At 53.3% G+C, this 22,205-nt stretch overlaps 2 protein-coding genes across 2 annotated transcripts; one reads left to right on the top strand and one right to left on the bottom strand.

Moving 5' to 3' along the window:
• Nucleotides 1–5,093: 5,093 nt before the first annotated feature.
• ADAD2 (adenosine deaminase domain containing 2) lies at nt 5,094–9,671 on the bottom strand. The gene is made up of 10 exons (XM_090260804.1): nt 9,230–9,671; nt 7,535–7,670; nt 7,122–7,174; nt 6,905–7,030; nt 6,656–6,806; nt 6,403–6,570; nt 6,047–6,279; nt 5,705–5,948; nt 5,284–5,404; nt 5,094–5,198 (listed from the first exon to the last, which is right to left on the bottom strand). The coding sequence occupies exons 1-10, from the start codon at nt 9,669–9,671 to the stop codon at nt 5,094–5,096; spliced, it is 1,779 nt and encodes a 592-aa protein (XP_090116930.1).
• A 3,411-nt stretch (nt 9,672–13,082) lies between these two features.
• On the top strand, nt 13,083–22,117 carry TAF1C (TATA-box binding protein associated factor, RNA polymerase I subunit C). Its single transcript, XM_090261106.1, has 15 exons — nt 13,083–13,138; nt 15,396–15,534; nt 16,615–16,696; nt 16,889–16,986; nt 17,062–17,151; nt 17,244–17,317; nt 17,939–18,177; nt 18,318–18,434; nt 18,511–18,628; nt 18,714–18,785; nt 18,951–19,086; nt 19,260–19,403; nt 20,096–20,270; nt 20,357–20,494; nt 20,571–22,117. Exons 2-15 carry the CDS (start codon nt 15,397–15,399, stop codon nt 21,551–21,553), a joined length of 2,604 nt encoding a protein of 867 aa, XP_090117232.1. The 5' UTR covers nt 13,083–13,138; nt 15,396; the 3' UTR covers nt 21,554–22,117.
• Nucleotides 22,118–22,205: the final 88 nt, after the last annotated feature.

Here is a 22,205-nt window from a genome sequence, read left to right as displayed (position 1 = left end):
TGCCAAGTTTGAACAGGTCTCTGAGGTTGCAGTGGATGTGTCAACATGTGGTTCCTCTTCCAGGCTCCCCGCAGCTGGGGGGAGGCAGGGCCGGAGTTCTGCTCCTTGGAATGTGGTTGAAGGGGTTCGAGCCACTGCAGGGCCAGTTGCAAGCACCCACTGCATGATCCCCTACACTCCCCCCTCTCCCTGCAAGGTGCATGTAGACTCAAGGAATGCTCAAAGTCCTAAGGCAGAATTTAGTAAACTACATCCGGCCCCATGCCTATTATTGTAAGTGAAGTTTTCCTAAAACACAGTCAGGCCCACTCACTGAGGTATTGTCTAAGGAGCTTTTGGGCTACATTGGCAGAACCAAGCTGTGCACTAGGGACTATTTGGCCTTCACGCTGCTGTAAGAGCAATGGAGCCACAAGATGGAAGCAGCTGCATCCTGACCTCTGCACGCGGATCACCTGCATCCGTGGATTGTACGAGCAAGAGGAAAATGTATCTGTGTAAGCCACTGAACCTGTGGGTTGTGTGTCACAGCAGTTGGCCCGCCTTCCACCCTGCACCCCACAAAGTGTTCGTTTTCTGTAGAAGCTTCCAAAGGTATCCTTGGGCCAGACATCCGCTGGCTGCGAGCCTGGCGACGTGAGGAGCCTGGCTCTCTCCATCACCTTGGCTGGTTAAGGTGACCTGTCACTCTGGAAACAAGAATCTGTACCCAAAGTGCAAAAGCAAATCTCTATGGAGAAAATGTGCACACAAACCCACTACCACCTCACCCAGAGCCAGGCCAGCATCCACGCATGAGGCCTTCTCTGCCGACACCTCCTCTAGCCAGTGAGAGAGTTCCTTCTCATGGTGATCCTGAACAGTCGCTCGGTCCTATAAACATGTCGAAAATCCACCAGCCTCCGCCCCCAGCCCATCTCTACTTTCAGTGGCCGGGCCTGGCACACAGTAGGTGGGGAGCGATGCAAGTGCCCTTCCCTTCGCAGGAAGTTTCCTTCCCCTCATCTCAGCAAGTGCCCCCTGTGTTGCCAGCCTCCCTGTCAGTTCCAGTCTCACCCACAAGGAGGTTGGGCCTGCCTCCTGATCAAGCTTCTCAGCCTCACGTTTACTTAATTCCTGTGTCTGAGCTAAAAACACTGGGATCTTTAGAAAGTAAATTAACCAACTCCAGGCTCACCCTGGAGATCACTAGGACAAGCCAGCAAGAAAATCCAGGGAGTCAGAGGAGGACGCTGGGCATGGGTGAGGCTGTGGGAGGGGGCTAGGGTGTCAACGATGTGACCAACCGCTGGGCTGCCAGCCTCCTGCAGTGACAGCAGGGAGTGCTGACTTTTTTCCCGAATTTATTCTTCATTTACTCATCAACAAGTCTTTACAGTGCTAGACACTGTTCCAGGCACTGGGGGTTCAGCAGGGAACAAAGCAGACAAGGAATAAAGCAGGGTAGCGGGTGGCATTGGCAGAGTGAGGGGTCACAATTTTGTCAAGAGTGACCTGGAAGACCTCTCTAAGCCACGACATTTGAGTAAATCCTGAAAGACTGAAGTGAGCGAGGCATGTGGATCTCTGGAGCAAATGCTTTGGGGAAGCAGGAACAGCAGGTGCGAAGGTCCTGAGGCAAGAATGTGTTTGGTTCTTCAAAGGATGGCATGAGGTACACCACCCCTGGAGTAGGGGAACTGATGGAGTGGAGAAGGAGGCGAGGTCCGGGACAGAGGGCAGTGCTCCCTGATGGAATGCTGGGCATGCGGACTGTGTGGAGCCTGCTTATGCTCCCCTTCTTGCTGAGTGATGTTCCCTGCATTGCCCGGTCTTATGTCCTTTTAATAATAGAAGCCACTAAAATTGTAGCCAGATACCCACTTCTCAGCCACTGCTGCAGCTAGGTGTGGTGTGTAACTTTGGATCAATGGGCATGTGAGCAGAAAAGATGTGGGAAACCTCTGGGTCATGTCCTTCAAGAGGAGGCCACCTTCTCTTGATGCTCTGAGGACTGTGGACAGTCATCTAAGGACTGATCACCTCTGGAGTCTTAACAGCAGCCAGAGCATATGGCTTTGTCACAGCATCTTAGTATGTACCCAATATTTTTAAAAACTGTCATTTCACCACTGAATCATGGAACAGAGTGACAACTACAGAACAGACCCTCTTTCTCTGGATGCTCACTAAGTTTTCTCTAGATATCACTAACTGCTTCCACTGGGCAGAGAAAAAAAAAGGTCACAATAAAATGGAAAATTTCAAAATGTCTCCTAAAACCGTATTTTAGAACAGGGTTACTCTTGTCTCCCTCTAATCTCCTCCTGTAAAGAGGAGATCTTGTAAATCATTAATTTCTCATTCAGTGCTTGTCTGTTGGCATCTCCTGTGCAGGAGACTCCACAGGAGGGAATGGAGGCAAACAATGGGCCCACCTCTGGGAGCTGAGAGCAGACAGAACAGATGACAGTCACTGAGTGAGGCCTGCCAACAGCCAGGAGCAGTGCTCTGCCCACGTACCAGTTCATCTGTTCCTAACACTGTGCATTTGTGACCAACTCAATTTGCTGGATGGGAAACAGGCTTGGGAAAGTCAAGTGGCCCCTGGGGCAGCTAGGTCCACAATTCTGCTCAGCGGTGAAGACCATACACAGTGCAGGGACAGCATGGTGCAGGGGGTGCCCAGGGCCCAGGAGAGACTCTCAGAGCTCAAAGCTATAGGGAACCTAACAGCAACCTAACAGGCTTCCTGGAGAAGCAGCATTTGAGTTGTGCCCAGCTAGATTACATCCTTTCCTGATTTAAATATGCCAGTGTTGGTGAAACTTCACCCAGAGATTAGGCCAAGAAGATACTAACAGACTCCCCATTTCAAAAGCAGTGTTCATCAGCACTCTGCAGTAACAAATAAGCTGAGTCAAAGGGCCTGAGCGAATATTGCGCAATGAGGACTGTCGGGGAGGAAAGGACTGGACAGGGAGATTTATGCAACGTGGGGACAATATTACTTACTTGGCATAATACAGCAGAGTTTATGTCATTTTGAATAACTTGTTTACCCCAGTGATTATGCGACTAATGAATATCAAAAGACTCATTGCATAAACCTGCAGTTTGAGTGGCTGGTATGTTTCTAAATTTGGTTGTAGTCACCATTGCAGCACAAAAAGTAAATCAATTTAAATTATCTCCTGAGGAAAATAATGTGTAATAAATGGGCTAATTAATAGGCTTGGGCATTTTAAAAATCCTCTCCACCCCTGAAAAAAATAACCCCCCAAAATCATCATTTCAAAGCCGGCCATAGAAGCTGTTTTTAAAGAAACAGCAACCTAACAGTAAATAATGAGCTGTTTCTCAAACAAAAATATCAGTGTTTACTGGCTTTTGAGGCTCCTGGTTCAAACCTCCCTCCCTCTGACCGTCCTCCCAGGCCTCTGCACACCCGTATTCCTGAACACCGGTCAGTCTCGCTCCTCCTGCCTGGACGCCCCTCGCCTGCCCTCCCACCAACCACTTTCTCACCCTCTGCATCTTCCGCCTCCTGCACGTGGTCGTTAGGAAAGAGCAGAGGTGATAACATCAAAGCCAGGAGGGAGCTTTAGGAACCATGTCATCCAGTTCTTATTTTATAAAAGGGATTGGGCTCTGGCTGCTGTGGCTCAGTGGATTGAGCGTCGGCCTGCGAACCAAGTGTCGCTGGTTCGATCCCCAGTCAGGGCACATGCCTGGGTTGCAGGTCAGGTCCCCAGTTGGGGGCACAAGTGAGAAGCAACCACACAGTGATGTTTCTCTCCCTCTCTTTCTCCTTTCCCCTCTCTAAAAATAAATACATAATAAATTAAAAAAAAAAAAAGGGATTGGGAATTTTGTCCAAGGTCACAGAAGCCAGTCCTGCAGCAGCCAAGGCAGTGAGTGGCGCTGAAGGGCTGGGACATAGATGCCCGCACGGGAACTGCGGGGTCCCCTGGAAGTTACGCGACTGCACCTGTGAGCTTCCTCACCTGCAGAGTTGGTGGGAAGCTAAGCTGCCATACAAGGTACTACAAACTGGGTGCCCTCCAACAACACCCATTGATTCTCTCACAGCTCTGGAGGCCAGAAGTCTGAAGTCAAGGTGCTGGTGGGGCTGGTTATTTCTGGTGACTAGGACAAAAAACGTTCCATGCCTCTCTCCGGCTCCTTGTGACTCCAGGCAACCCTTGGCTTTTGGCAGCATCACTCCCATCTCTGCCTCCCTCTTCACATGGCACTGTGTGTGTGTCTGTGTGTCTCTTCTTTGAAGGGCCCTAGTCATTGGATCCTGGGCCCACCCAAATCCCGTCTGACCTCATCTTAACTCGATTACATCTGCAAAACTTCCTTTCTAAGTGGGTCACTCTTACAGGTTTCAGGTGAACGTGAATTGTGGGAGACACTATTCACCCCAGCACGTTCGCAGGGCTCCAGGCCCTACCCACCTTCAGAAACCCAGAGGACTTTAAGGGCAGGGACCAGGGCTGCTATCTGCTCAGGGCCCCTCCTGCCCTCCTGACTGGGGACTACAATGCCCACACCATCCAGGCACTCTTCAATATGGGATGCTCACACCCACGGAGTTTGCTCAACCAGAGCCAGGGGGTACCAAGAGTAGCACCCCCCTTCTCTACCATGTGTCCCAGGTTGAGCCCTGGGAAAGGAAGGGAGGTCGGAGCCTCCATCACACTGAAGAGGACATGCTCGCACACCTGCTACCGACAGCCTGGACCCAACCCAGCACAGGCTCAGCCTCCCCTGAACACACAGGCTGGAAGGCAGTGCAGGTGTGAGGAGGGGATCCAGCTGAGCTGGCCATGGCTGGGCTCCTCTCTTCACAAGCAGAAGGGCTCCAGGCTACGCCTCCCCCCAAACAGCCAACAACACATAGCAGGAACACAGTTTCTTTATTCAAACCCAGATCTGCTGAGGCCCCCCCTTCCTTCATCATGTCAGGCAGGCCCCTCCCTCCAATTCCAACTTCACCCTGTGCACCCACCATTCTCTCCCAACCACCCCTTCCCCCTCCCCAGAAATGGCACCCCTCCAGTGGGCTCCAGCTCAGCTCAGGGACGTCAGCCCTCTGGAAGTCTGCTTCAATTTCTGAATTTGCCCACCAACGGCTTTGAGGGCCAAGCCCCCAGGCCCTGCTGTTCTAGGAGGAAAGACAGCTGCTGGCGAGCCTCCGAGTAGGGCCCGGCCTAGGGTGGGAGATGAGAAGGGGTGAAGACAGGGTGCCTGCTGGTGGTGCAGGAGAGAGGACTGGAGGGGAGGGAAGGAACTGACCTTGGCCTCCTCGTAGGTCTTCAAGGCCAGGAGGTGGGACTCCCCAAGAGCCTGGGCAGCCTGGCGGAAGGCCTGGAGAAAGGATGCCTTGCAGAGGCGGGAGGGTGGCCCGAGGGCAGAACTGGAGATGGAGAGAAAAGGACACAAAGATCAGAGGAGGGAAGAGAGGAACTGAACCAATAGGTCTGCACCACGCCCCCACACCATCTGTCATGCCGCAACAATCTGGGGGGTGGGAGGGTATCATGGGGTATACGGCGTGGGTGGCAGATGCGCTGGCCATGGTCACATTGCTATAAGAGGCTGAGCTGGGATTGGAACCCAAGTTGGTAACTAGAGGCCTGTTTTTATCCCAAAGGCAAAGAGATAGGGATCCCCGACCTCCAGGTCCCGTCATCATCCCACCACAGGCCCTTCTCACTCGGCTTTCACACGGCCGGTGGGCACGTCCACAACCTCGACATCAGGGTCCCCCAGGCTCCAGTTGAGGCTCACGTCATGGCAGGTGTTGGAGGTGGGGTCTGAAGGAGCCACGCGGGGGCCCGAAAACAGGTGTAGCATGGTGCGGGTGTAGGGAGGGGGCAGGCATGACCCCAAGACCTTATCTAGGTTGGGCCGGGTGTGGATGGCACTGCTCAGAGTGGGGGGGTCGTGGCAGGGGTCAGCTGTGAAGGAGAAGGAACAGACAAAGTCTGAGTCACCACCTTCTCCTACAGCCCGCCCAGAGCCCCCCTTCCACCCTCACACCCCTCATGGTCCTCACCCAGGACAAGGCTGGTGGCATAGAGGGGAGGCAAGAAGTGGGCCAACAGGGCACCACCCAGCCCCAGCACGACCCAGCGCGACAGCTTGTCGCTGGCTGAGAGGCAGCCCACGTGGGTGTTTCGGATCGTGGGGGACACGAAGCACACGGGCCTCAACTCCCCTCGGATGTGGGCCTGCAGGCGGAAGGGGACGCTGTGCAGGAGGCCGCCCTCTGAGGATGGCAGTGGGAGGCTGTGGGGGCAGGGGAGGAAACAGGACCCTGGACACCAGAGCCACGGCCACTCCTCTGACCCCACCTGACACTGCCCTCCCCAATCTGTCACACCAGGGACCCCACAGGGGCTCCCCACATACTAGATGTCGTGGGCAGCTCCCTTGGGGGTGTTGCTGACGTAGAAGTGTAGGAAGATCCCGGGCTTGAGGACAAAGGGGAACCCAGACCCAGGCTGGGGGGTCAGCACAGACAGCTCCCTGCCCTTGGGGCCGCCCTGTGTTGCCAACAAGAGCTGCCGGTACAAGAATCTGGGAGAGACAGGGAGGCGGTGACTAGGAGATGCCGCATCCTGAGCAGGGCTGCCACAGAGCACCCACCCCGCCCACCCTTCACCTCAGCAGGGCCCGGCGCGCGATGACCAGCCCGTGGCAGTCATGGAGCTTCCGGCCTGAGAATTCCAGCCAGCCAGCACAGCTGCTGTTGCCTGTGCCCAGTGCCACCAGCTTGTAGATCTCCTTGGCAGGGCCCCTGGCACCTGGGACCTCTGCGAGGGGAGGAAGCAGAGACAGCCTGGCCTAAGAAAGGCAAGGGACCCATGGGGGCCTTCCAAGGTGGGGGTGGGGTTGGCAGGGTGAACCCTACCTCTCTCTAGGATGACAGCAGCCACAGTCCCCTTACAGTCCCGGTATGGTGAGGTCTCATTCACCAGCTGGTCAAAGCCGGCGCTGACCACAGCTGCGCAGCGCTGCTCGTGGGTCAGGATGTTCTCTAGATGGAGGAAAGGGGAGAGGTGGGGGCCCCACAGGCCGTCCCCTCCTCTCGCCACAGGTGGGTATCAGGTCAACAGGGGCCCACTTACCTACATTCAGATCGCCAAGTGGAGGCCCACTGGTGGTCTTTGGGGGCTCCGGAAGAGAGATAAGGGTATGGGCCGCCATGGGTGCTGAGGTCTGCCCTCCTGTCTTTTGTCCTTCAGGAAGCCAAGAGGTTCCATTGTTGGGTGGGGTCACCTTCCAGAATCCAGTTCTTGGCTGCCCCTCTAGCAGTCCCTGCCCCCAGAATGGGCAGGCTTCAAAGGACATTAGGGCAAGGATCAGTCCTCATCCCCCTCCCCAGCTTCCTATAGGCCTGGTCCTAATGCCCAGATCGTCTCTGCAGCAACTCACCCTGTCCCCCCTTGACACACATGCGCTCACAGGGTTTTAGCCTCTTCCCCACCTCACCCCCCGAGCTGGGGCTCAGTCACCTGGGTTGCCTGCCCCCTTGCCTGGGCTCTCCAACTGACTCTGGATATAGCTGAGGGCAGAGAGAGCTGCCTGCTGTTTGGCCTCATTCTTGCTGTTGGCAGTGCTCAGGGAGCAGGCCACCCCATCCAGTTCTGCCCACACAGAGAAGGGGCTGCAGGGGTCTAGGGAAGAAGGGGGTGTGAAGTGGTGCCCTGCACTTCATGCCTGTCACGTGCCCTCTCTAGAAGGGCCATGACATCTGTCCCACCTAAGCCACAGCAGCTCTCAGCTGTGCTTCCTCCCGCCATCTGACACCCAGGACGGCCGGAATGATAAGGAGAGACTGCTGACCCTGCACCAGGCACAGCACGTGCCCTGGTGTGCTGGGCCATCATCACTCAGGGCACCCTCACAACACCGTCTGAAACAGGTCTGCAAGACCCCCTTTTACAAAAGGACACACAAAGGGCAGGCAGTGTGCCCAGATAGTGCCAGGACCCAAATCCAGGGCCACGCTGTTCTCGGGATGATGGCCCTGAGCATGTAGTACCCGCTGCCTTTCCAGACACGCGGCTGTTTCTCTCCTACGTTTGAAAGTTTCGGACACCAAACATTATCATTTCTGGCGTTACCTATGACACAAAAGAAATGTGAAACTCCTCAAACTAGGATCACTTGGTCAAAGGGCACAAAGTTATTTCAGTTCATGGTAGTTGCTGGTACTTGCTGCTAAATTGTTCCCCCAAAGGACTGCCCTTTTAGAGGAGAACCCCCATCTCAGCACTGCTCACTAGCACCCAGATTCACCTACTTTAAAAGGGCATCAAGAATGCAACTGATAAATATAGAAGGAAAGTTAGTCATCAGAAAGCCAACACGCAGCAGCCAGCACAGTAGTAACTGAATATGGCAACAATCATAAAAAAAAAAAAAAAAAAAAAAAAATGAGGTGATCGTGTTATGGGGAACAGGATACTCACACCACCTACAGATCCCCCTCCCCCCCATGACTGATTAAGCACAAAGGGGGAAGTAAAGACACCTGTCGGACACCACCCCGGTCAGGTCCCCCCAGCTGATGTTGCCAGACGCAGGACAAACAGATCGCAGGCCTCCTGGTGGGATTTACGGCCCACCTGCACCCGCCAATAATGCATAGCTTGAACCCAAGCCTGAGGAAACAGATAAACACCAGCAGGACATTCTACAAAACAACTAGCCCTGACTCCTCAAAAACATCAACATCCTGAAGAACTGAGGAACTGTTTCAGATAAAAGAAGATTAAAGAAGCGTGACAGCTAAATATGAAAGTTCGTGCTGGTTTGGGGCGGGGGGAGGCCATTATTGGGATAACTGGCAAAATTTGAATGTGAATGGTAATCAGATAATATATTAATGTTTAATTTTCAGATTGTTCAAAAAAGCCAATAAATTTATATTTATATATAAATAAATATGTAGCAAGGAAAGAAAGACATACAAAGCAAAGGTGACAAATTTAAACGGAGAATCTGGGTGAAGAGTTTATGGGCGTTCTCTCATGCTCCTTGAAATTTTGTCAACATAGAAAATAAAAACAAATGACTAAAAACCACACCTCCCCCTGTAAACAGCGGACGGGGTACCTTAGGCAGAACAGAGGGTCTGCCTCAGGCCCTAGGCTGGGGCCCAGCTCACGGACCGCCCTCCTTCACCTGGGGTTGGCGGGGCCGCGCTGCGCCCCAGGCCGCTGGACCTCACCTGCCGTCTGTTCCTCTCGGAAGACCAGGGAGACCCCCAGACTGGCCGCGTACTCTGTCAGCGAGGCCGCGGCCTGCTCAGGCGGCACATCTTTTAGTTGCAGGCCCAGCTGGCCGGCAGCCTCCGGGAAGTCCCCAGAGGGCCCTGTATGCGGGACAGAGACCGTTGGGGACCCCCCGACTCGTCCCTCTAAGTCTTCCCGTTCCTGAGATGTCCTCAGTACCGTGACTTCGGCCCCTATCGAGGGCCCACCGTCCCCCGCAGCCAAGGCCTGGGCCTGCCCACCCCCCTCACTCTCCACACTGGGGGCAGGCGCAGGCTGCCAGGGACCTTGGCCCAGGCTGGCAGGACGCCTGGGGCTAATCTGCAATGAAGCCGCCAGGCGGAGCTTCCTGCGGCCACCATCATCCGCGCCTGGGCCAAGGCTGGCTGATGAAGCCATCGCCACACGCGAGGGCCAGAGAGAACAGCAGCCGATTTTACAGTTTCTGCCGTTTCACCAGCCAGCCCGCTCCCACGTGTACGGCACATGGGGCAATGTGCGCGTGGCGAGCTCAGCCCCCTATTCCCCACTGGCCAATAAGAGCCCGCAGAGCTGTGGCAGACAGTGCTCCTAACCAATGGGAAGGCCGGTCTCCTGAACAGCCGCGCCTGGATATGGGCAGAGGGGGTCACCTGGGCTGCATCCCACTTCCAGGGCAGGGATTAGGGGCGGGGCAGGGATGGTTTGAGTGAACTCTGACCTGGGGTGGTCCTGAGTAAGCAAACACTAGGGAAGGGGTCTGGGGACCCCAAGTGTGGAATCCTACCTTGCTCTTGCGCAAGAATGCCCTGAAACCACACAGCCATTCCAGCAGCCTATCCTGGGTTACTTAGCTGAGCTTGGAGATCCGCACCGGGTAAGCGAAGGTATTCTCATTTGAAGCGGTCCCGCAGCATCTTTACGATCCAGATTTTAAAACCATAAATTGGCCCCTGGCCAGCTAGCTCAGTTAGCTCAGTTTGTTAGAGCATTCAACTTGACATTCCAAGGTTGTGGGTTTAATTCCCAGTCAGGGCATATATGAAGATACAAATAAGTGGAACAATAAATTTCTCTCAAAAATCAATTGGGGCGGGGGGGTGGATCCTGTAAACTGTGTGCCTTCCTGAAGCCAACCAGAAGTGCTCTCTAGCCAAAAACTAAACACTTGGTACCACTGCGCTTTCTTTCTTCAAAAGGGATTCTGAGTGGGCTCATAAAAATACCAAACACAAACACAATAATCCTTTAAAATGAGGAACAAAGGGTGAAGGAGAAATAACAAAAATGAGGTGAAATTCGGAATGGAGACAATTTACATATGGCTTGCTATGATGCAAAACATAATTGCTTGAAGGGGGCCAAATATTTGAGTCTTATAGGGCCCAGTGAATGGGAAAACAGGACCCGTAACTCAGTTCACAGTCTCTAAGACCTATCACATTGTTGCTGCAGGTTGCTGCAGATTGCTCCCTTTGGGTCTGACAGTGTTAACCAGGGTTGTGGCCATATGGGTGCTGAGGCATATGAGAAAGAGTTCATGGAACCAGGAATGTGTTACTTGGGAAGAACAGGGGTGGTGGGGGGCAAGGTAGATTCAACCTTCCAAACGTTTCAAGGATTGGCACAGGAAGAACAATTCCGGTTTGGGAGTGTAATTCAGAGAGCAGAATTAGGTCTAGGAGAGAGAATGCCAGCATGGCAGGTGTTCAGAAATGAAATGATGGTTGTCCATAACCACAAAGAGATTTGAACAGTTTCCAAACCCAGAAACATCACCAACAAGAAATTGCATGAACAAACAGCGACATGGTCATATAATGGACTATTATTAATCAGTAATAAAAAAGAAACTTCCATTATATGTACAACATGGGTAAATCTCATAGGCATGTTGAATGAAAAAAGCCAGACTAAAAAGAATAACTTCTGCACAATTGTATTTACATTAAGTTCTTGAACTGGCAAAATTAACCTATGGTAATGAGTCAGAATTGTGGTTACTTTTTTTTTTTTTTTAAGATTTTATTTATTTATTTTTAGAGAGAGGCGAAGGGAGGGAGGAAGAGAAGGAGAGAAACATCAATATGTGGTTGCCTCTTGCGTGCCCCCAATTGGGGACCTGGCCCGCAATCCAGGCATGTGCTCTGACTGGTAATTGAACCAGTGACCTTTTGGTTCACAGGCCAGTGCTCAATCCACTGGGCCACACCAGCCAGGGTGAATTGTGGTTACTTCTTGATGCAGGTATCAATTAGGAAGTGGGCCCAGGGAATTTTTTGTAGTAATGGAAATGCTCTCTGCCCTGAGCTGGGTGGTGGTTATGTGGGTTGATAATGTATGTAAAAACTCAATGAGCTGCACACTTAAAACTTGTGCACTTTACTGCATGGTATGTATATGTAAGTAACAAAAGGAAACATAAAAGCTTGTTTAGAGAAAGAAAAAAAGAAGAGAACGAAGAAATGGACTTGGCCTCTCAGTGCAGAAGCTGGATAGGTGTCTCATAAGAATGGTAAGCAAAATAATGGTCCCTCAAAGATGTCCAGAACTTGATTCCCACAGCCTATAAATATGTTATATTGTATGACAAAGGGGAATTAAGGTTGCAGATGGAATTAAGGATTCTAATCAGATGAGTTTAAAATAAGGAGGTTATCCTGGATTATCTGGGTAGGTCCAGTGTAATCACCAGGGTCCTTAAACGGGGAAGAGGGGAGACAGAAGATCCGGAATCAGAGTTGACATCATGAGAAAGCCTCAATTGGCCATTGCTGACTTTGAAGATGGATGGGGGCTGAAAATCAAGGAATGCAGGCAGCTTTCAGAAACTGGAAAAGGCAAAAAACAAAAACAACTCTGACCAGTGTGGCTCAGTTGGTTGGGTGTCATCCCACGAAGCAAGGGGTCGTCAGTTCAATTCCCAGTTGGGGCACAAGCCTGGTTTGCAGGTTTGGTCCCCAGTTGGGGCGCCTACAACAGGCAACTGATTGATGTTTCTCTCTCACATTGATGTTTCTCTACCTCTTGTTCTCTCTCCCATCCCCTCTCTCTAAAAATAAATTGACAATAATGATGATTATATATTTTTAAAAACCTGATTCTACCCTGGAGCCTCCAACAGGGAACACAGCCTACCAACACCTTGATTTTAGCCCAGTGAGACACATTTCAGGCTTCTGACCTCGAGACTGTACAATATCATATTTTTTTAAGCCACTAAGTTTGTGGTAATTTGTTACAGCAGCAAAAGGAAACTAATAAAAATGCTCTTAAATTTTTTTGGCATACATACCTGTAAAATTTTGAAACACTAGTATCCCAAATTTTTTTAGTCACGAATTTAAGTATATTTCCAGTATATTTTCACCAAAACTGTGGAGATGCAGACTGAGCTTATTCCACTTCTGAAAAACGCTCTCCAAATAACTCCCAGGATGATTCCTTCTGAATAAATACAATGCCTGGCACATAGTAGGTGCTCAGTAAGTGTTTGTTGAGTGAATTCATTTAATACTTAAAAGAATCGTGTGAAATAGGAAGTTAGTTAAGCAGAGGTGGAATTAGAACTCCCTTCAACATGCCCATCACAGTAGGGATTTAAGATTATTTCTGGTGCCCACGGCACCGCCTCCACTCCCATTTCCCCTCCGCCCGGGAGGTGGCGCTGTAGGGCGCCCGTGAGGTCAGGCCAGGAGGCGGGACTTTTTGCCTTCCCGGGAGCTCTTCCGTCTCAGCCCGGAAGTCCGTTAATTGCTGCTGTGGGTGTGACCCACGAGGGTTGCTGGAGCTAGGGTGCCGCTTTCGGGCACTTTCTTGTCACGAGGGTCGAACCAGCGTCAAGCGGAGGTCCATGTTCCAGATGAGCACGGCGAGGCCTGGACCACGTAAGTGCACACGCCGCCCAGAGGCGGCTAGGAGGAGAACTCAGGCCTGCCCTCTGCGCGGGTACAGCGGCCCCAAGCTGTATAGCTTGGGACAAGTCACCCACCATCTACAAAGTGAGTTATTAGCCTCTAGCTCGTGGAGTGGTGAGGTTCCTACACACGTGAAGCGTGGCAGCAGCTGTCTGGTATACATCGCTTGATGAGAATCCTCTTGTTATTGAAATTCTGGGGCCTGCAGCTGGGGTGGGAAGAGGAGGGTAGGAAGGACCGTCCAGATCCCCTCACCCATCCACTGCGCAGGCTCACTTTTTGCCGTGTTTCGCCTGGCAGTAATGCACCCTTGGAGGTCTGAAGGGACCTGGAGAGCCTCGGGTGAGGTTGGGAAGTGGAGGCTGCCTTGCCTAGGGGCTTTTCTGAGGTCATAGGTTCCACCCATGCTCTTAGTTTGCCTGGATTTGTGTGACTGTCTTAGGTTCCTTTCTCCTCTCATTCATTTAGTCCTGGATTTGTACCTTCAGCTCACTGGTGCTGAATGTTACAATGTAGCAAATAGCTCGGCACCGGGGATAAATCAAGTCTCTTTCCCATGGGGACTATAGGAGCAGCTTTTAATCAAACAGCTTCATCTTTAAATATGTAGTTACTCGTTTCATGCATGTTCTGGAGGGAGCATGCAGGGTGTTGTGGGAGGATAGGGCTGGGGAAACTGGGAGAGGCTTCCTGAGTTGAAATCTGAAGGAGTAGGATTTTGGAGGCAGGTAGGAAGAGCTCTGGCACGCATTGAAAGCAGAGAGAGAGAGTGTGCAGAGGCTCTGTTGTGAGAAGCACGGTGAGGAAGAATCTAGAGGAGGTCAGCGTGATTGGAGCCCAGGAACAAGAGACAAACTGGAAACTTTTTTGTGCGCATGCTGGTTTATCAGGGATGCAGCCACCTCCAGAAGGCTTGGTTGCTTTTAACTTGGCAATAGGTACAGTTAGTCCTATGGAAACCAGCGTTTCTTCACAAGGACTCAGTGAGCACCTCCCAATTCTTGCCACTGTCCTCTCTGGTTATGGAAAAGAGAATGACAACAACAGCCAGACACCAGTAACTCAGGAATGAATGAGATAGTCCTGGCCCTCAGAGAGCTTGCAGTCTGGTGACAGAGATAAGACTATCCATATAAGCCATAATCAGAGTGAGGCTGACATGTCGGAGAAACATTCATTCATTTGACAAGTATTCACTTTGTAACAGGTATTTTGTGTGGGCATGAGGGTACATGGTTGTACAGTGCTTACAGAACACACTGATAAGATGCAGTGGCAGTTCCAATGGAAAAGGTTTGTGCTTACTAAGTCCCTAATGCTAGCGTTTGCTTTTGGATGTACAGGAGAGCAGTGGTGCAGAACTTGGACTTCGGATTGGATAGGGGATCGAGCTGTTTGTCTTGGGCAGGTGGCTCTTTCCTGAGCTTCAGTTTTCTGAACTCCAAAATAGGGAGAATAGACAAATAAAACATGTTGTACCATGCCTGGCAGGTGTTTGCATTCAGTAAGTGAGTACTGCCATTATTTTTGCTGTTAATTAAAAAAGAGGGATAATATGGCTACTTATACTTCTAGACACTTTGTATGAGGCAAAGGCTTTTCACTAACTTCATTTTTATTCAACGCAGTGCATTTTTGGAAGACACTATACTCTAAAGACAAGTAAGACTCAGTCCCTGGCTTTAGGGAACTTGAGTTAGTGTTGAGAGTGTAGCCTGGAGTATAGGATGTGTGTAGTCTACAAATAGGTAATTATAATACTGAGAGTGATGATAGAAGCTGATCCCTCTCTGTCTTCCTCCCGTACCAGTCTCCTCCTTGCTCATTCTATGGCCTAGTTGTTTCTCAAACACTTCCCGCCCCAGGACTTTTGCACTTGCTATTCATTCTGGCAGGAATCCCCTTCCTAGTTGTCTCTGATTCTCTGCCTCATTAGGTTCAGGCTGTGCCAAATGCCACCTTCTCTACGAGGCTTTCCCTAGCTACTGTTCCTAAAACCACACACTTGGTCCCCCACCATCCCCTCCCTCGTGGATGGTCAGTTGGTTTTAATATAGCACTTACTATCTGGCGGTAGTCTACATACTCACCTATTCTTGATTAACTGCTTCCTTTAAGAAAGTATACTCCTCTGAGGGCACTTTCCATTCTTGCAGGAACTCTGGAGACCATTGGTCAGATTCACGCTTTTGTGAAGGCCAGTGTGACGTGTGGTTCTTTTTTCCAGGATGGACTTCCCCAGCTCCCTCCATCCCACATTGTTTATGACTGGCCCCCTTGGTCTGAGCGATGTCCCCGACGTGTCCTTTATGTGTAGCTGGAGAGATGCACTGACCCTGCCAGAGTCCCTGTCCCAGAACTCCAAGGTGAGGCTCGCAGGGAGAGCCCTGGAGGGTCTGGGGTGGGCACCTTCACTGTTTTCTAACATTTACACCAATTGGCAGTATTACAAAGTGGTATATCTGCTGAGACACAGGCTGAGCCAGAATCCCCTCCTTTGCGGTCCATAGGACAACCTACCATTCACAAAGGGTTTACTGAGCGGGAGCAGGTTGGCTCACTCTTTCCTACCCCTCTCCCGCAGACTTTCCTTCCTCTATTTGTTCAACAGATACTCATTGAACTGCCCCTATTACGTCCAGATACCTCATTACGCCCTGGGAATCCAACGCGAATAGGTGGGATACTATTTCTGCCCCTGTGGAACTTAGATTGAGTGAGAAGAGGCAAGTGAACAGTCCCAAAAACAAAATCATTGCAGTGTGATAGTAGCTTTGAACAAAACCAAAAGTGTGCTGAAACACACAGTAGGAATGTGGCAAGGAGACCTCTTGGGATGGGCAGGACATCAGCGCTTTCCCTGGAAGCCTAACCATCTGGCTGCTCCTTGGAGACAGGCTGGCTAAGGGTTACTCCAGGCAGAGACAAGTGGGTGAGAACATCAAAAGAGATGGGGAGGGGGGCGAGGGAAGGGAGCAATGGGCTAAAGGAAGGGCTAAAGTCAAATCAGCCCCCTCAGGGAGCCTGGCTTGCCAACTCTTCCATCTCCTGCATGTTTGAGCCAAGCCATCCCCAGCCCTGCAGTGGGGAGTGGAGTGGCCTGTGGGTGCCCTGAGTAAGTGACCGTACGGTCGGTCCTGAGTGGGAGTGAGAATCACGTAGGATTCAGGTCAGCCAGCAAGGGTGCAGGTGCTCCTTTGAGAGCCAGTGCAGCTGGGAGGTCAAAAGAACAGACTGGAGTCAGACTCTGGGTTCATACTCAGCCCTTTCTTTACCGGCTGTCACCTGGGGCAAGTGACAGCCTCACTATGCCTCCATTTTTTCATCAGTGAAGTGATGATGATCATCGTACCAAGTAGGCGTTAATAAAAGACAAGCGCTGGTGGCAGTACCTGTCCTGGGAGTGTGTTTACTGTTACATTGTTTTTGTGGTTGTGTTTCTGCAGAATGGGATGCCACACTTGGTCAGGGACCTGTTCTGGGAGCCAGACACCCCTGGGCCTGTTCCCTTGCTGTCTCCTGGTCCCGGTAAGTGTTTTGGTCTTTGGGGGCCCCCTTCCAAGCTGCTCCCCCATTACTTCTCTCCTCCACCCCTCCCTGAGACCTGCCTTCCACCCCCAGGGTCCTTGGGTACCTCCAGTCACCTGGGACATATGGCCCCACTCTGGGCCTGTCTGGGCCCTGGGACAGACCCCTTCCCCAACCCCATTCTTCCCTCAGATCCCTGGGACCCTGGCCTTACTGCCCAGGACCTGCTTTTCCGGGGAGGTCCCAATTTCCGGAGACAGCCCAAGGCTGTGCTGGATGTTACTGAACAGGTGAGTGGCCCCTCAAGGGACAGTGCTGTGTGGCTGGGGCTGTGCCTAGTGACCTGGTGTCCTCTCCTCCTACAGTTCAGCCGGTTCCTGTGGGACCATGGGGACATAGCATTTGCACCCCTGGGAAAACTGATGCTGGAGAATTTCAAACTGGAGGGAGCACGGGTGAGTGACCCTGGTCAGCCAGGAGAGGGGCTCCCATTTCACACCAGGGGGAGCACTAGGGTGTGCATGCTTGACAAGGCCTTTCCACGCAGAGCTACTCTAAGAAGAAGACAGTGGTCAGTGTGAAGAGGATACTCCAGGACCTCGGTGGACACCAGCCCTGGGGGCAAGTGGCTAGTGAGAAAGGATGGGGTGGGGAGACCCAGCTGGTGGTGGGGATGTGGAAGGAACCAGACACACATGGATCCAGGTTTCCTTCACAGTTGCTCCCCATCCTATGCAGTCATGAGCCATGTTTCTCATACAAGACTCCTAACTCCACTAGTCTAAGGGGGAAAGGGAATTGAAATTCGTGAGCTGCAGGCATGGCTGCATCCAAGTTTTTCAGTAATGTTTGAAATAGGGCTGTGTCTCTATTTTCTCATCTATTTGCCTCTGCCTGGCTTAATTCCTACACAGTTTGCATGTGCACCAAGATGGCTTATGATTCCAAGGGAAGAGTCAGAGAGTTTTCCTGAAGCACTATCAGAAATCCCAGGAAGGGTGTTGCTGGCTTGGCTTGGGTATTGTGCCCATCTGTGAGCCAGTCACTGTGGTCAGAGTGATGGAGTACTTCAGTGGCCGGGTCTGGGTCATGTGACTGCCCCTGTTGGGGTGGTTCCTACAGGAAGAAATTCTAGGTAGATTAAAGATGTGTCTACTGCACCTGGCCTCCCTGGGGATGGTACCCAGTCCTCCTCATCCACAGGGCTATAGCCTGACCCTTCCGCCATCCTCTTGTCCCCAGGTGTCCCTGGGCTTACTTCAGCCACCGACAACGCCGGTTCTCCATCCTTGGGGACCCGATCCTGGGCAAGTCGGTGTTGAACCTCCTGGGAGAGCTGCTGCATGAGGAGCTGGTAATGCAGTGGGAGCGGCTGCTCCTAGATGATGCTTTCACCGGAGGCGCATTGGCCTGGCTGCCCGGAAGGACGCCCCGGCTCAAGCAGCTGGTCTACCCTGCAGGAGGTGCCCTGGACAGGCTGTGTATCCTTTCTCACTGGGCAGGACCCTAGCCAGCTTCCTCTGGTGGAGGAGGTGCTCTTGGTATGGTCAGGAAGGGCAGGAAGTTGGGGGTGCCTTGTAGTGATCAGAGCTCATGTATGTATCCTTAGCAAGAGGCCCAGATTTCCAAGAGGTCCGTCTGACCCCAGCAGGTGACCCTCGGTTCCTTGGCAACCCTGGCCACATCCAGCTCCGGGGACCTGTCCGGCAGGTGGTGACCTGTACCGTGCAGGGGGAATGTAAGACCCTTAGGTACCTCCCTCCCTTGCTGACTGACCTGTTGCTTGACCCTGACCCTCTACATCCCTTCCTCAGCTCTGTTGGCTGTGCGCTCTGACTACCACTGTGCCCTGTGGAAGGTCAGTAAGCAGGGGCGACCCTCCCCTCTCCAGGTGCTGCAGGTCGAGAAGGGAGCCACAGGGATCAACCTCAGGTAAGGGGGCCAAATCGGGCTGGTTGGCAAGGATCTGGCATAGTAGAAGGGGTGGCCCAGCGTTAATCACACTTATGCCCTGTAGCCCTCACCTGCCTGGGGAGCTGGTTGTCTGCAGCCGCTCAGGAGCCGTCTGTCTGTGGACACCCCAAGATGGGTAATGCCCCTTTCCTGAAAAACCCTCCACCTCTACACATGGCTCCCCCTGAACTGCGGTCACTTTCCCCACACAACTTATCCTGGATGCAGGGCCACATTGCCCCACACCTTCCTCAATCCCATCAGCTTATCTCCCTGCCCATGGCTGCCCTGTCTCCCCAAGGCTTCAGCAAATCTACAAGGATCCTGAGACCCTCGTGTTTCGGGACCCCTCTCCCTGGCGTTGGGCAGACTTCACTGCCCACCCTCGAGTGCTGACTGTGGGTGACCGCACTGGAGTGAAAATTATCGACACTCAGGTGAGGGGTGGGGGATTGTCACAGCTCAGCAGCAGGACAGAGCAGACACATGGGGTGGGGGCTGGCATGAGAGACCTCCCCCAGGGCATGAAGAGCAGCAGGTCAGGAATCCAACGGATGGGTGGTGCCCAGGCCTTGGACGGTGGGAGGGCTGACCTGGCTTTCTCCCCCAGGGTCCACCGGGCTGTGGTTTGCTGCTTTTCCGTGGGGGGGCAGAAGCATCGTGCCAGAAAGGGGAACGTGTCCTGCTAACCCAGTACCTGGGGGAGTGTGGCCCTGCTGCTCTGCAGCCCACACTCCATCTCATCTGTAGCCAGGTGAGTGACACCTGCCCCCTCCTGTCCCTTATGCATTGTCTCAGCTTGTTATTAGAGAGGGTCCTGGGACAACTAACTGCAGGTGAAATAATCATAAAACCTTGAAGAGTATGTGGTTGAAACATGTTAGCTGACAGGTAGGAATGGCTTCATGGGGGTGACATCTGAGCAGGGCTTTAAGCTGCCAATGGAGATGGATAAGGTGAGGAGGAAAGGCATGGAGTAGAGAGCAGAGCAGTCTTTGCAAAGCCGGATGATTCCTCGTGTGCTCAGGAGAGGGAAGGAGGTCAGAGGGTTGCCGAATGTCTGCCACCCCAAAAGTGCACCCCCCAGGCCTTGGAGTGTTGGTAGGTGTTTTTCAAGCATAGATTACAGGGTCTGGTGAGCCAGGAGAAGGCTGGAGCAAAGCCAGGTGTGTTTCTGTGTGACAAGACTCTTCTCCTGAGGGTCCTTCTCTCAGTGTGGCCATCAGGGTGAGAGAGAGGGTTCTGCCCACTCGGGAAACACCTCCTGTGTGGGGCAGGTTCCTTGAAGGTGGAGAGGTGGTCAGGGCCGGTCATGGGGGGTGTAACCACTCAGGTTTGCACTTACCCTGAGAGCCACGCGGGGCCACCCAGAGAGACGTATCTCATTAGACTGTTCTTCCCCGTCTCATTCACGTTCCTCCTGTCTTGTTTCTGCTTGGACCCCAGTTCTCGCTCTACCTGGTGGATGAACGCCTTCCCTTGGTGCCCATGCTGAAATGGGACCACGGCCTCCCCTCTGCTCCCCTGCTGGCCCAGCTGCTGCCTGCACCCCGCCCTGGATGCCCGAGGCCACTGCTCCTTGCAGGCCAGGGTGGGCAGCTGCAGCTCCTGCACATCACAGGTGAGGGTCCGGTGAGGGCAGCAGGCATGAGGAAGATGGGCGGGGCTGGAGCATGGGTGGGACCTCAGCTGTCTGTCCTCCTCCAGGGGAGGGGGCCTCCATGCCCCGGCTGGCAGGGCCACCGCAGTCGCTCCCTGCCAGGAGCGACTCCCTCTCTGCATTTCCTCTGCTGGAGCCCAAGAGTCAGTGGCGGCTGCAGGAACGTCTACAAGCACCAACTATAGGTACGCTGGGGTGAGGGAGTGCACCGGGGGGCTGCATCCCAACCAGGCCCTGGGTCACCATCATTCCCGTCTCCAGGTGTGGCCGCCACCTTCCCACCCTCTGCTTCTGCACCAGTCCTGTCACTCTTCCAGCTCTCGGCAGCTGGGGATGTCTTCCACCAGCGCCTACATCTCCGGGAGGACTCTGGTGACCCCGGGCCCAGCTTCCATGCCCCCACAGCTGCCTGGAGCCCCCGGGCCACTTCTTGCTGCCGCAGGTGGCTGAAGGCCCTCCTGAAGGTGCCTCAGGCTCCCCCTGTGTGGGCCGCACCCACCTTTTCTCACCGCCATCTGCTTAGCTTCAAGGAGCAGCAGAAGGTTGAGGGGAAAGTGCCAGAAGGTCTCCGGGCGGCCATGGCCAAAGGGCAGCTACTGCAGCAGAGGGACCTAGGCTCACTCCCCACCGCAGAGCCACCCCCGGCCCCTGAGCCAGGCCCCGAGGATGAGCTCAGTGAGCGGCTGGAGGCAGCCTGGGAAGGCCCGGTGGCAGCTTGGTGGGAGCGGCAGCAGGGCGGGAGCTCAGGGCCCAGGAAGCAGCGCAAGCCACGCAAGCGTCGGATGCAGCTGTCCAGCACCTTCTCCTCACTCAGTGGCCGTCTGGACCTCTCAGATGCCACCAGCCCCCCTCACAGCCCAGAACGGACGTCCCCTGTGTCCACGCCTCAGCCCCCAGTGACCTTCCCCTCCCAGGAGTTGACACAGGATCTGTGGGCCCGGGGCATTCCCTCAGAGCGGCAGCAGACCCTCCGGGACTATATGGCCAAGCTACCGGTTCAAGGGGACACCCCAGAGGGTACCTCTGTGCCCTCCTCTCAGACCTCCAGCATCCAGGCCACCCCTTCCAGGCAGCAGACCCTCCGGGACTGCACAGCTGAGCTGCCACGCCAAAGGGACACCCTGGGAGGTGCTGCTGTGCCCTCTTCCCAGACCTCCGGCATCCGCTCCACCCCCTCCAGGCAACAGGCCCTCGTCCTCTCCGGCTCTCGGCCGCGTCGGAAGAAGCCCCGCATGGGCTTCTGAGTGCGCGGGGAAGCTGCTCCCCACCTCTGGGGAGCCCTTGGTCCCGGACCAGCTGTGCCTTCTGTGACTGATAACTGGGGAATAAGGAGGGAGCCGTCTCAGGGTGCAGACTTCTCTGCTTCCTCAGGGCCACTGTGACTGGAGACATCCAAAGATGATTTGGAGCCAAGTCAAGAGGAACAGGAAGAACAAAATAGTAGTTTTTCCTATACTTTCTTTTGCCTGAAGCTACTTCAAAGGCAAGTTGATGACAAGACCCCAGCAGCCCTGGCCTGAAGGTCTGTCAGGATTCCCTCCAGGAGGCAGTGTTGCGCTTGAGGCAGGGGCTCCCGTCAGGCCATGGGCTCCACCTCCTGCAAGCTGTGTCCCCAGGGACAGGGTAACGGTGCCAGCTCCTCACTGTGATCGGGGACAGGGACACAGAACACTGAGGAGCTGTCGGTGCGTGGGTGTTCGGTGGGTGTCAGCAGTTGCTGAGGGCTAGTTTGCGTGTGTTAGGCAATTTCTACCACGAAAGAGATGCTTTGGACTCACATTTAGGGATTGAATAAACTTGTCACTTGAGCATGGTTTTGAGTGATAGAGTTTGTAGGACTGGGAGGTGTCCACTTACATAACTTTTGATGTCTAATGCATCAAGTTCACTTCCTCA

The sequence above is a fragment of the Furipterus horrens genome, unplaced genomic scaffold, assembly GCF_987537825.1.
Source record: "Furipterus horrens unplaced genomic scaffold, mFurHor1.1.pri manual_scaffold_13, whole genome shotgun sequence".
Taxonomy (NCBI): Eukaryota; Metazoa; Chordata; class Mammalia; order Chiroptera; family Furipteridae; genus Furipterus; species Furipterus horrens.
Note: the sequence above shows the minus strand (reverse complement) of the source record. Positions and strands in the feature narration are given on the sequence as shown.

Bases quoted from the DNA above. Each gene is read 5' to 3' on its own strand.
- ADAD2 (XM_090260804.1), bottom strand. From the start codon at position 9,671: ATGGCTTCATCAGCCAGCCTTGGCCCAGGCGCGGATGATGGTGGCCGC. The intron at 7,671-9,229 runs GTGAGGTCCAGC...CTTCTTCCCTAG, and splicing joins CCGAGAGGAACAGACGGCAG to ACCCCTGCAGCCCCTTCTCT. The intron at 6,807-6,904 runs GTAGGGTTCACC...CTCCCCTCGCAG, and splicing joins TGCTGTCATCCTAGAGAGAG to AGGTCCCAGGTGCCAGGGGC.
- TAF1C (XM_090261106.1), top strand. From the start codon at position 15,397: ATGGACTTCCCCAGCTCCCTCCATCCCACATTGTTTATGACTGGCCCC. The intron at 17,152-17,243 runs GTGAGTGACCCT...CTTTCCACGCAG, and splicing joins TCAAACTGGAGGGAGCACGG to AGCTACTCTAAGAAGAAGAC. The intron at 20,495-20,570 runs GTACGCTGGGGT...TCCCGTCTCCAG, and splicing joins TCTACAAGCACCAACTATAG to GTGTGGCCGCCACCTTCCCA.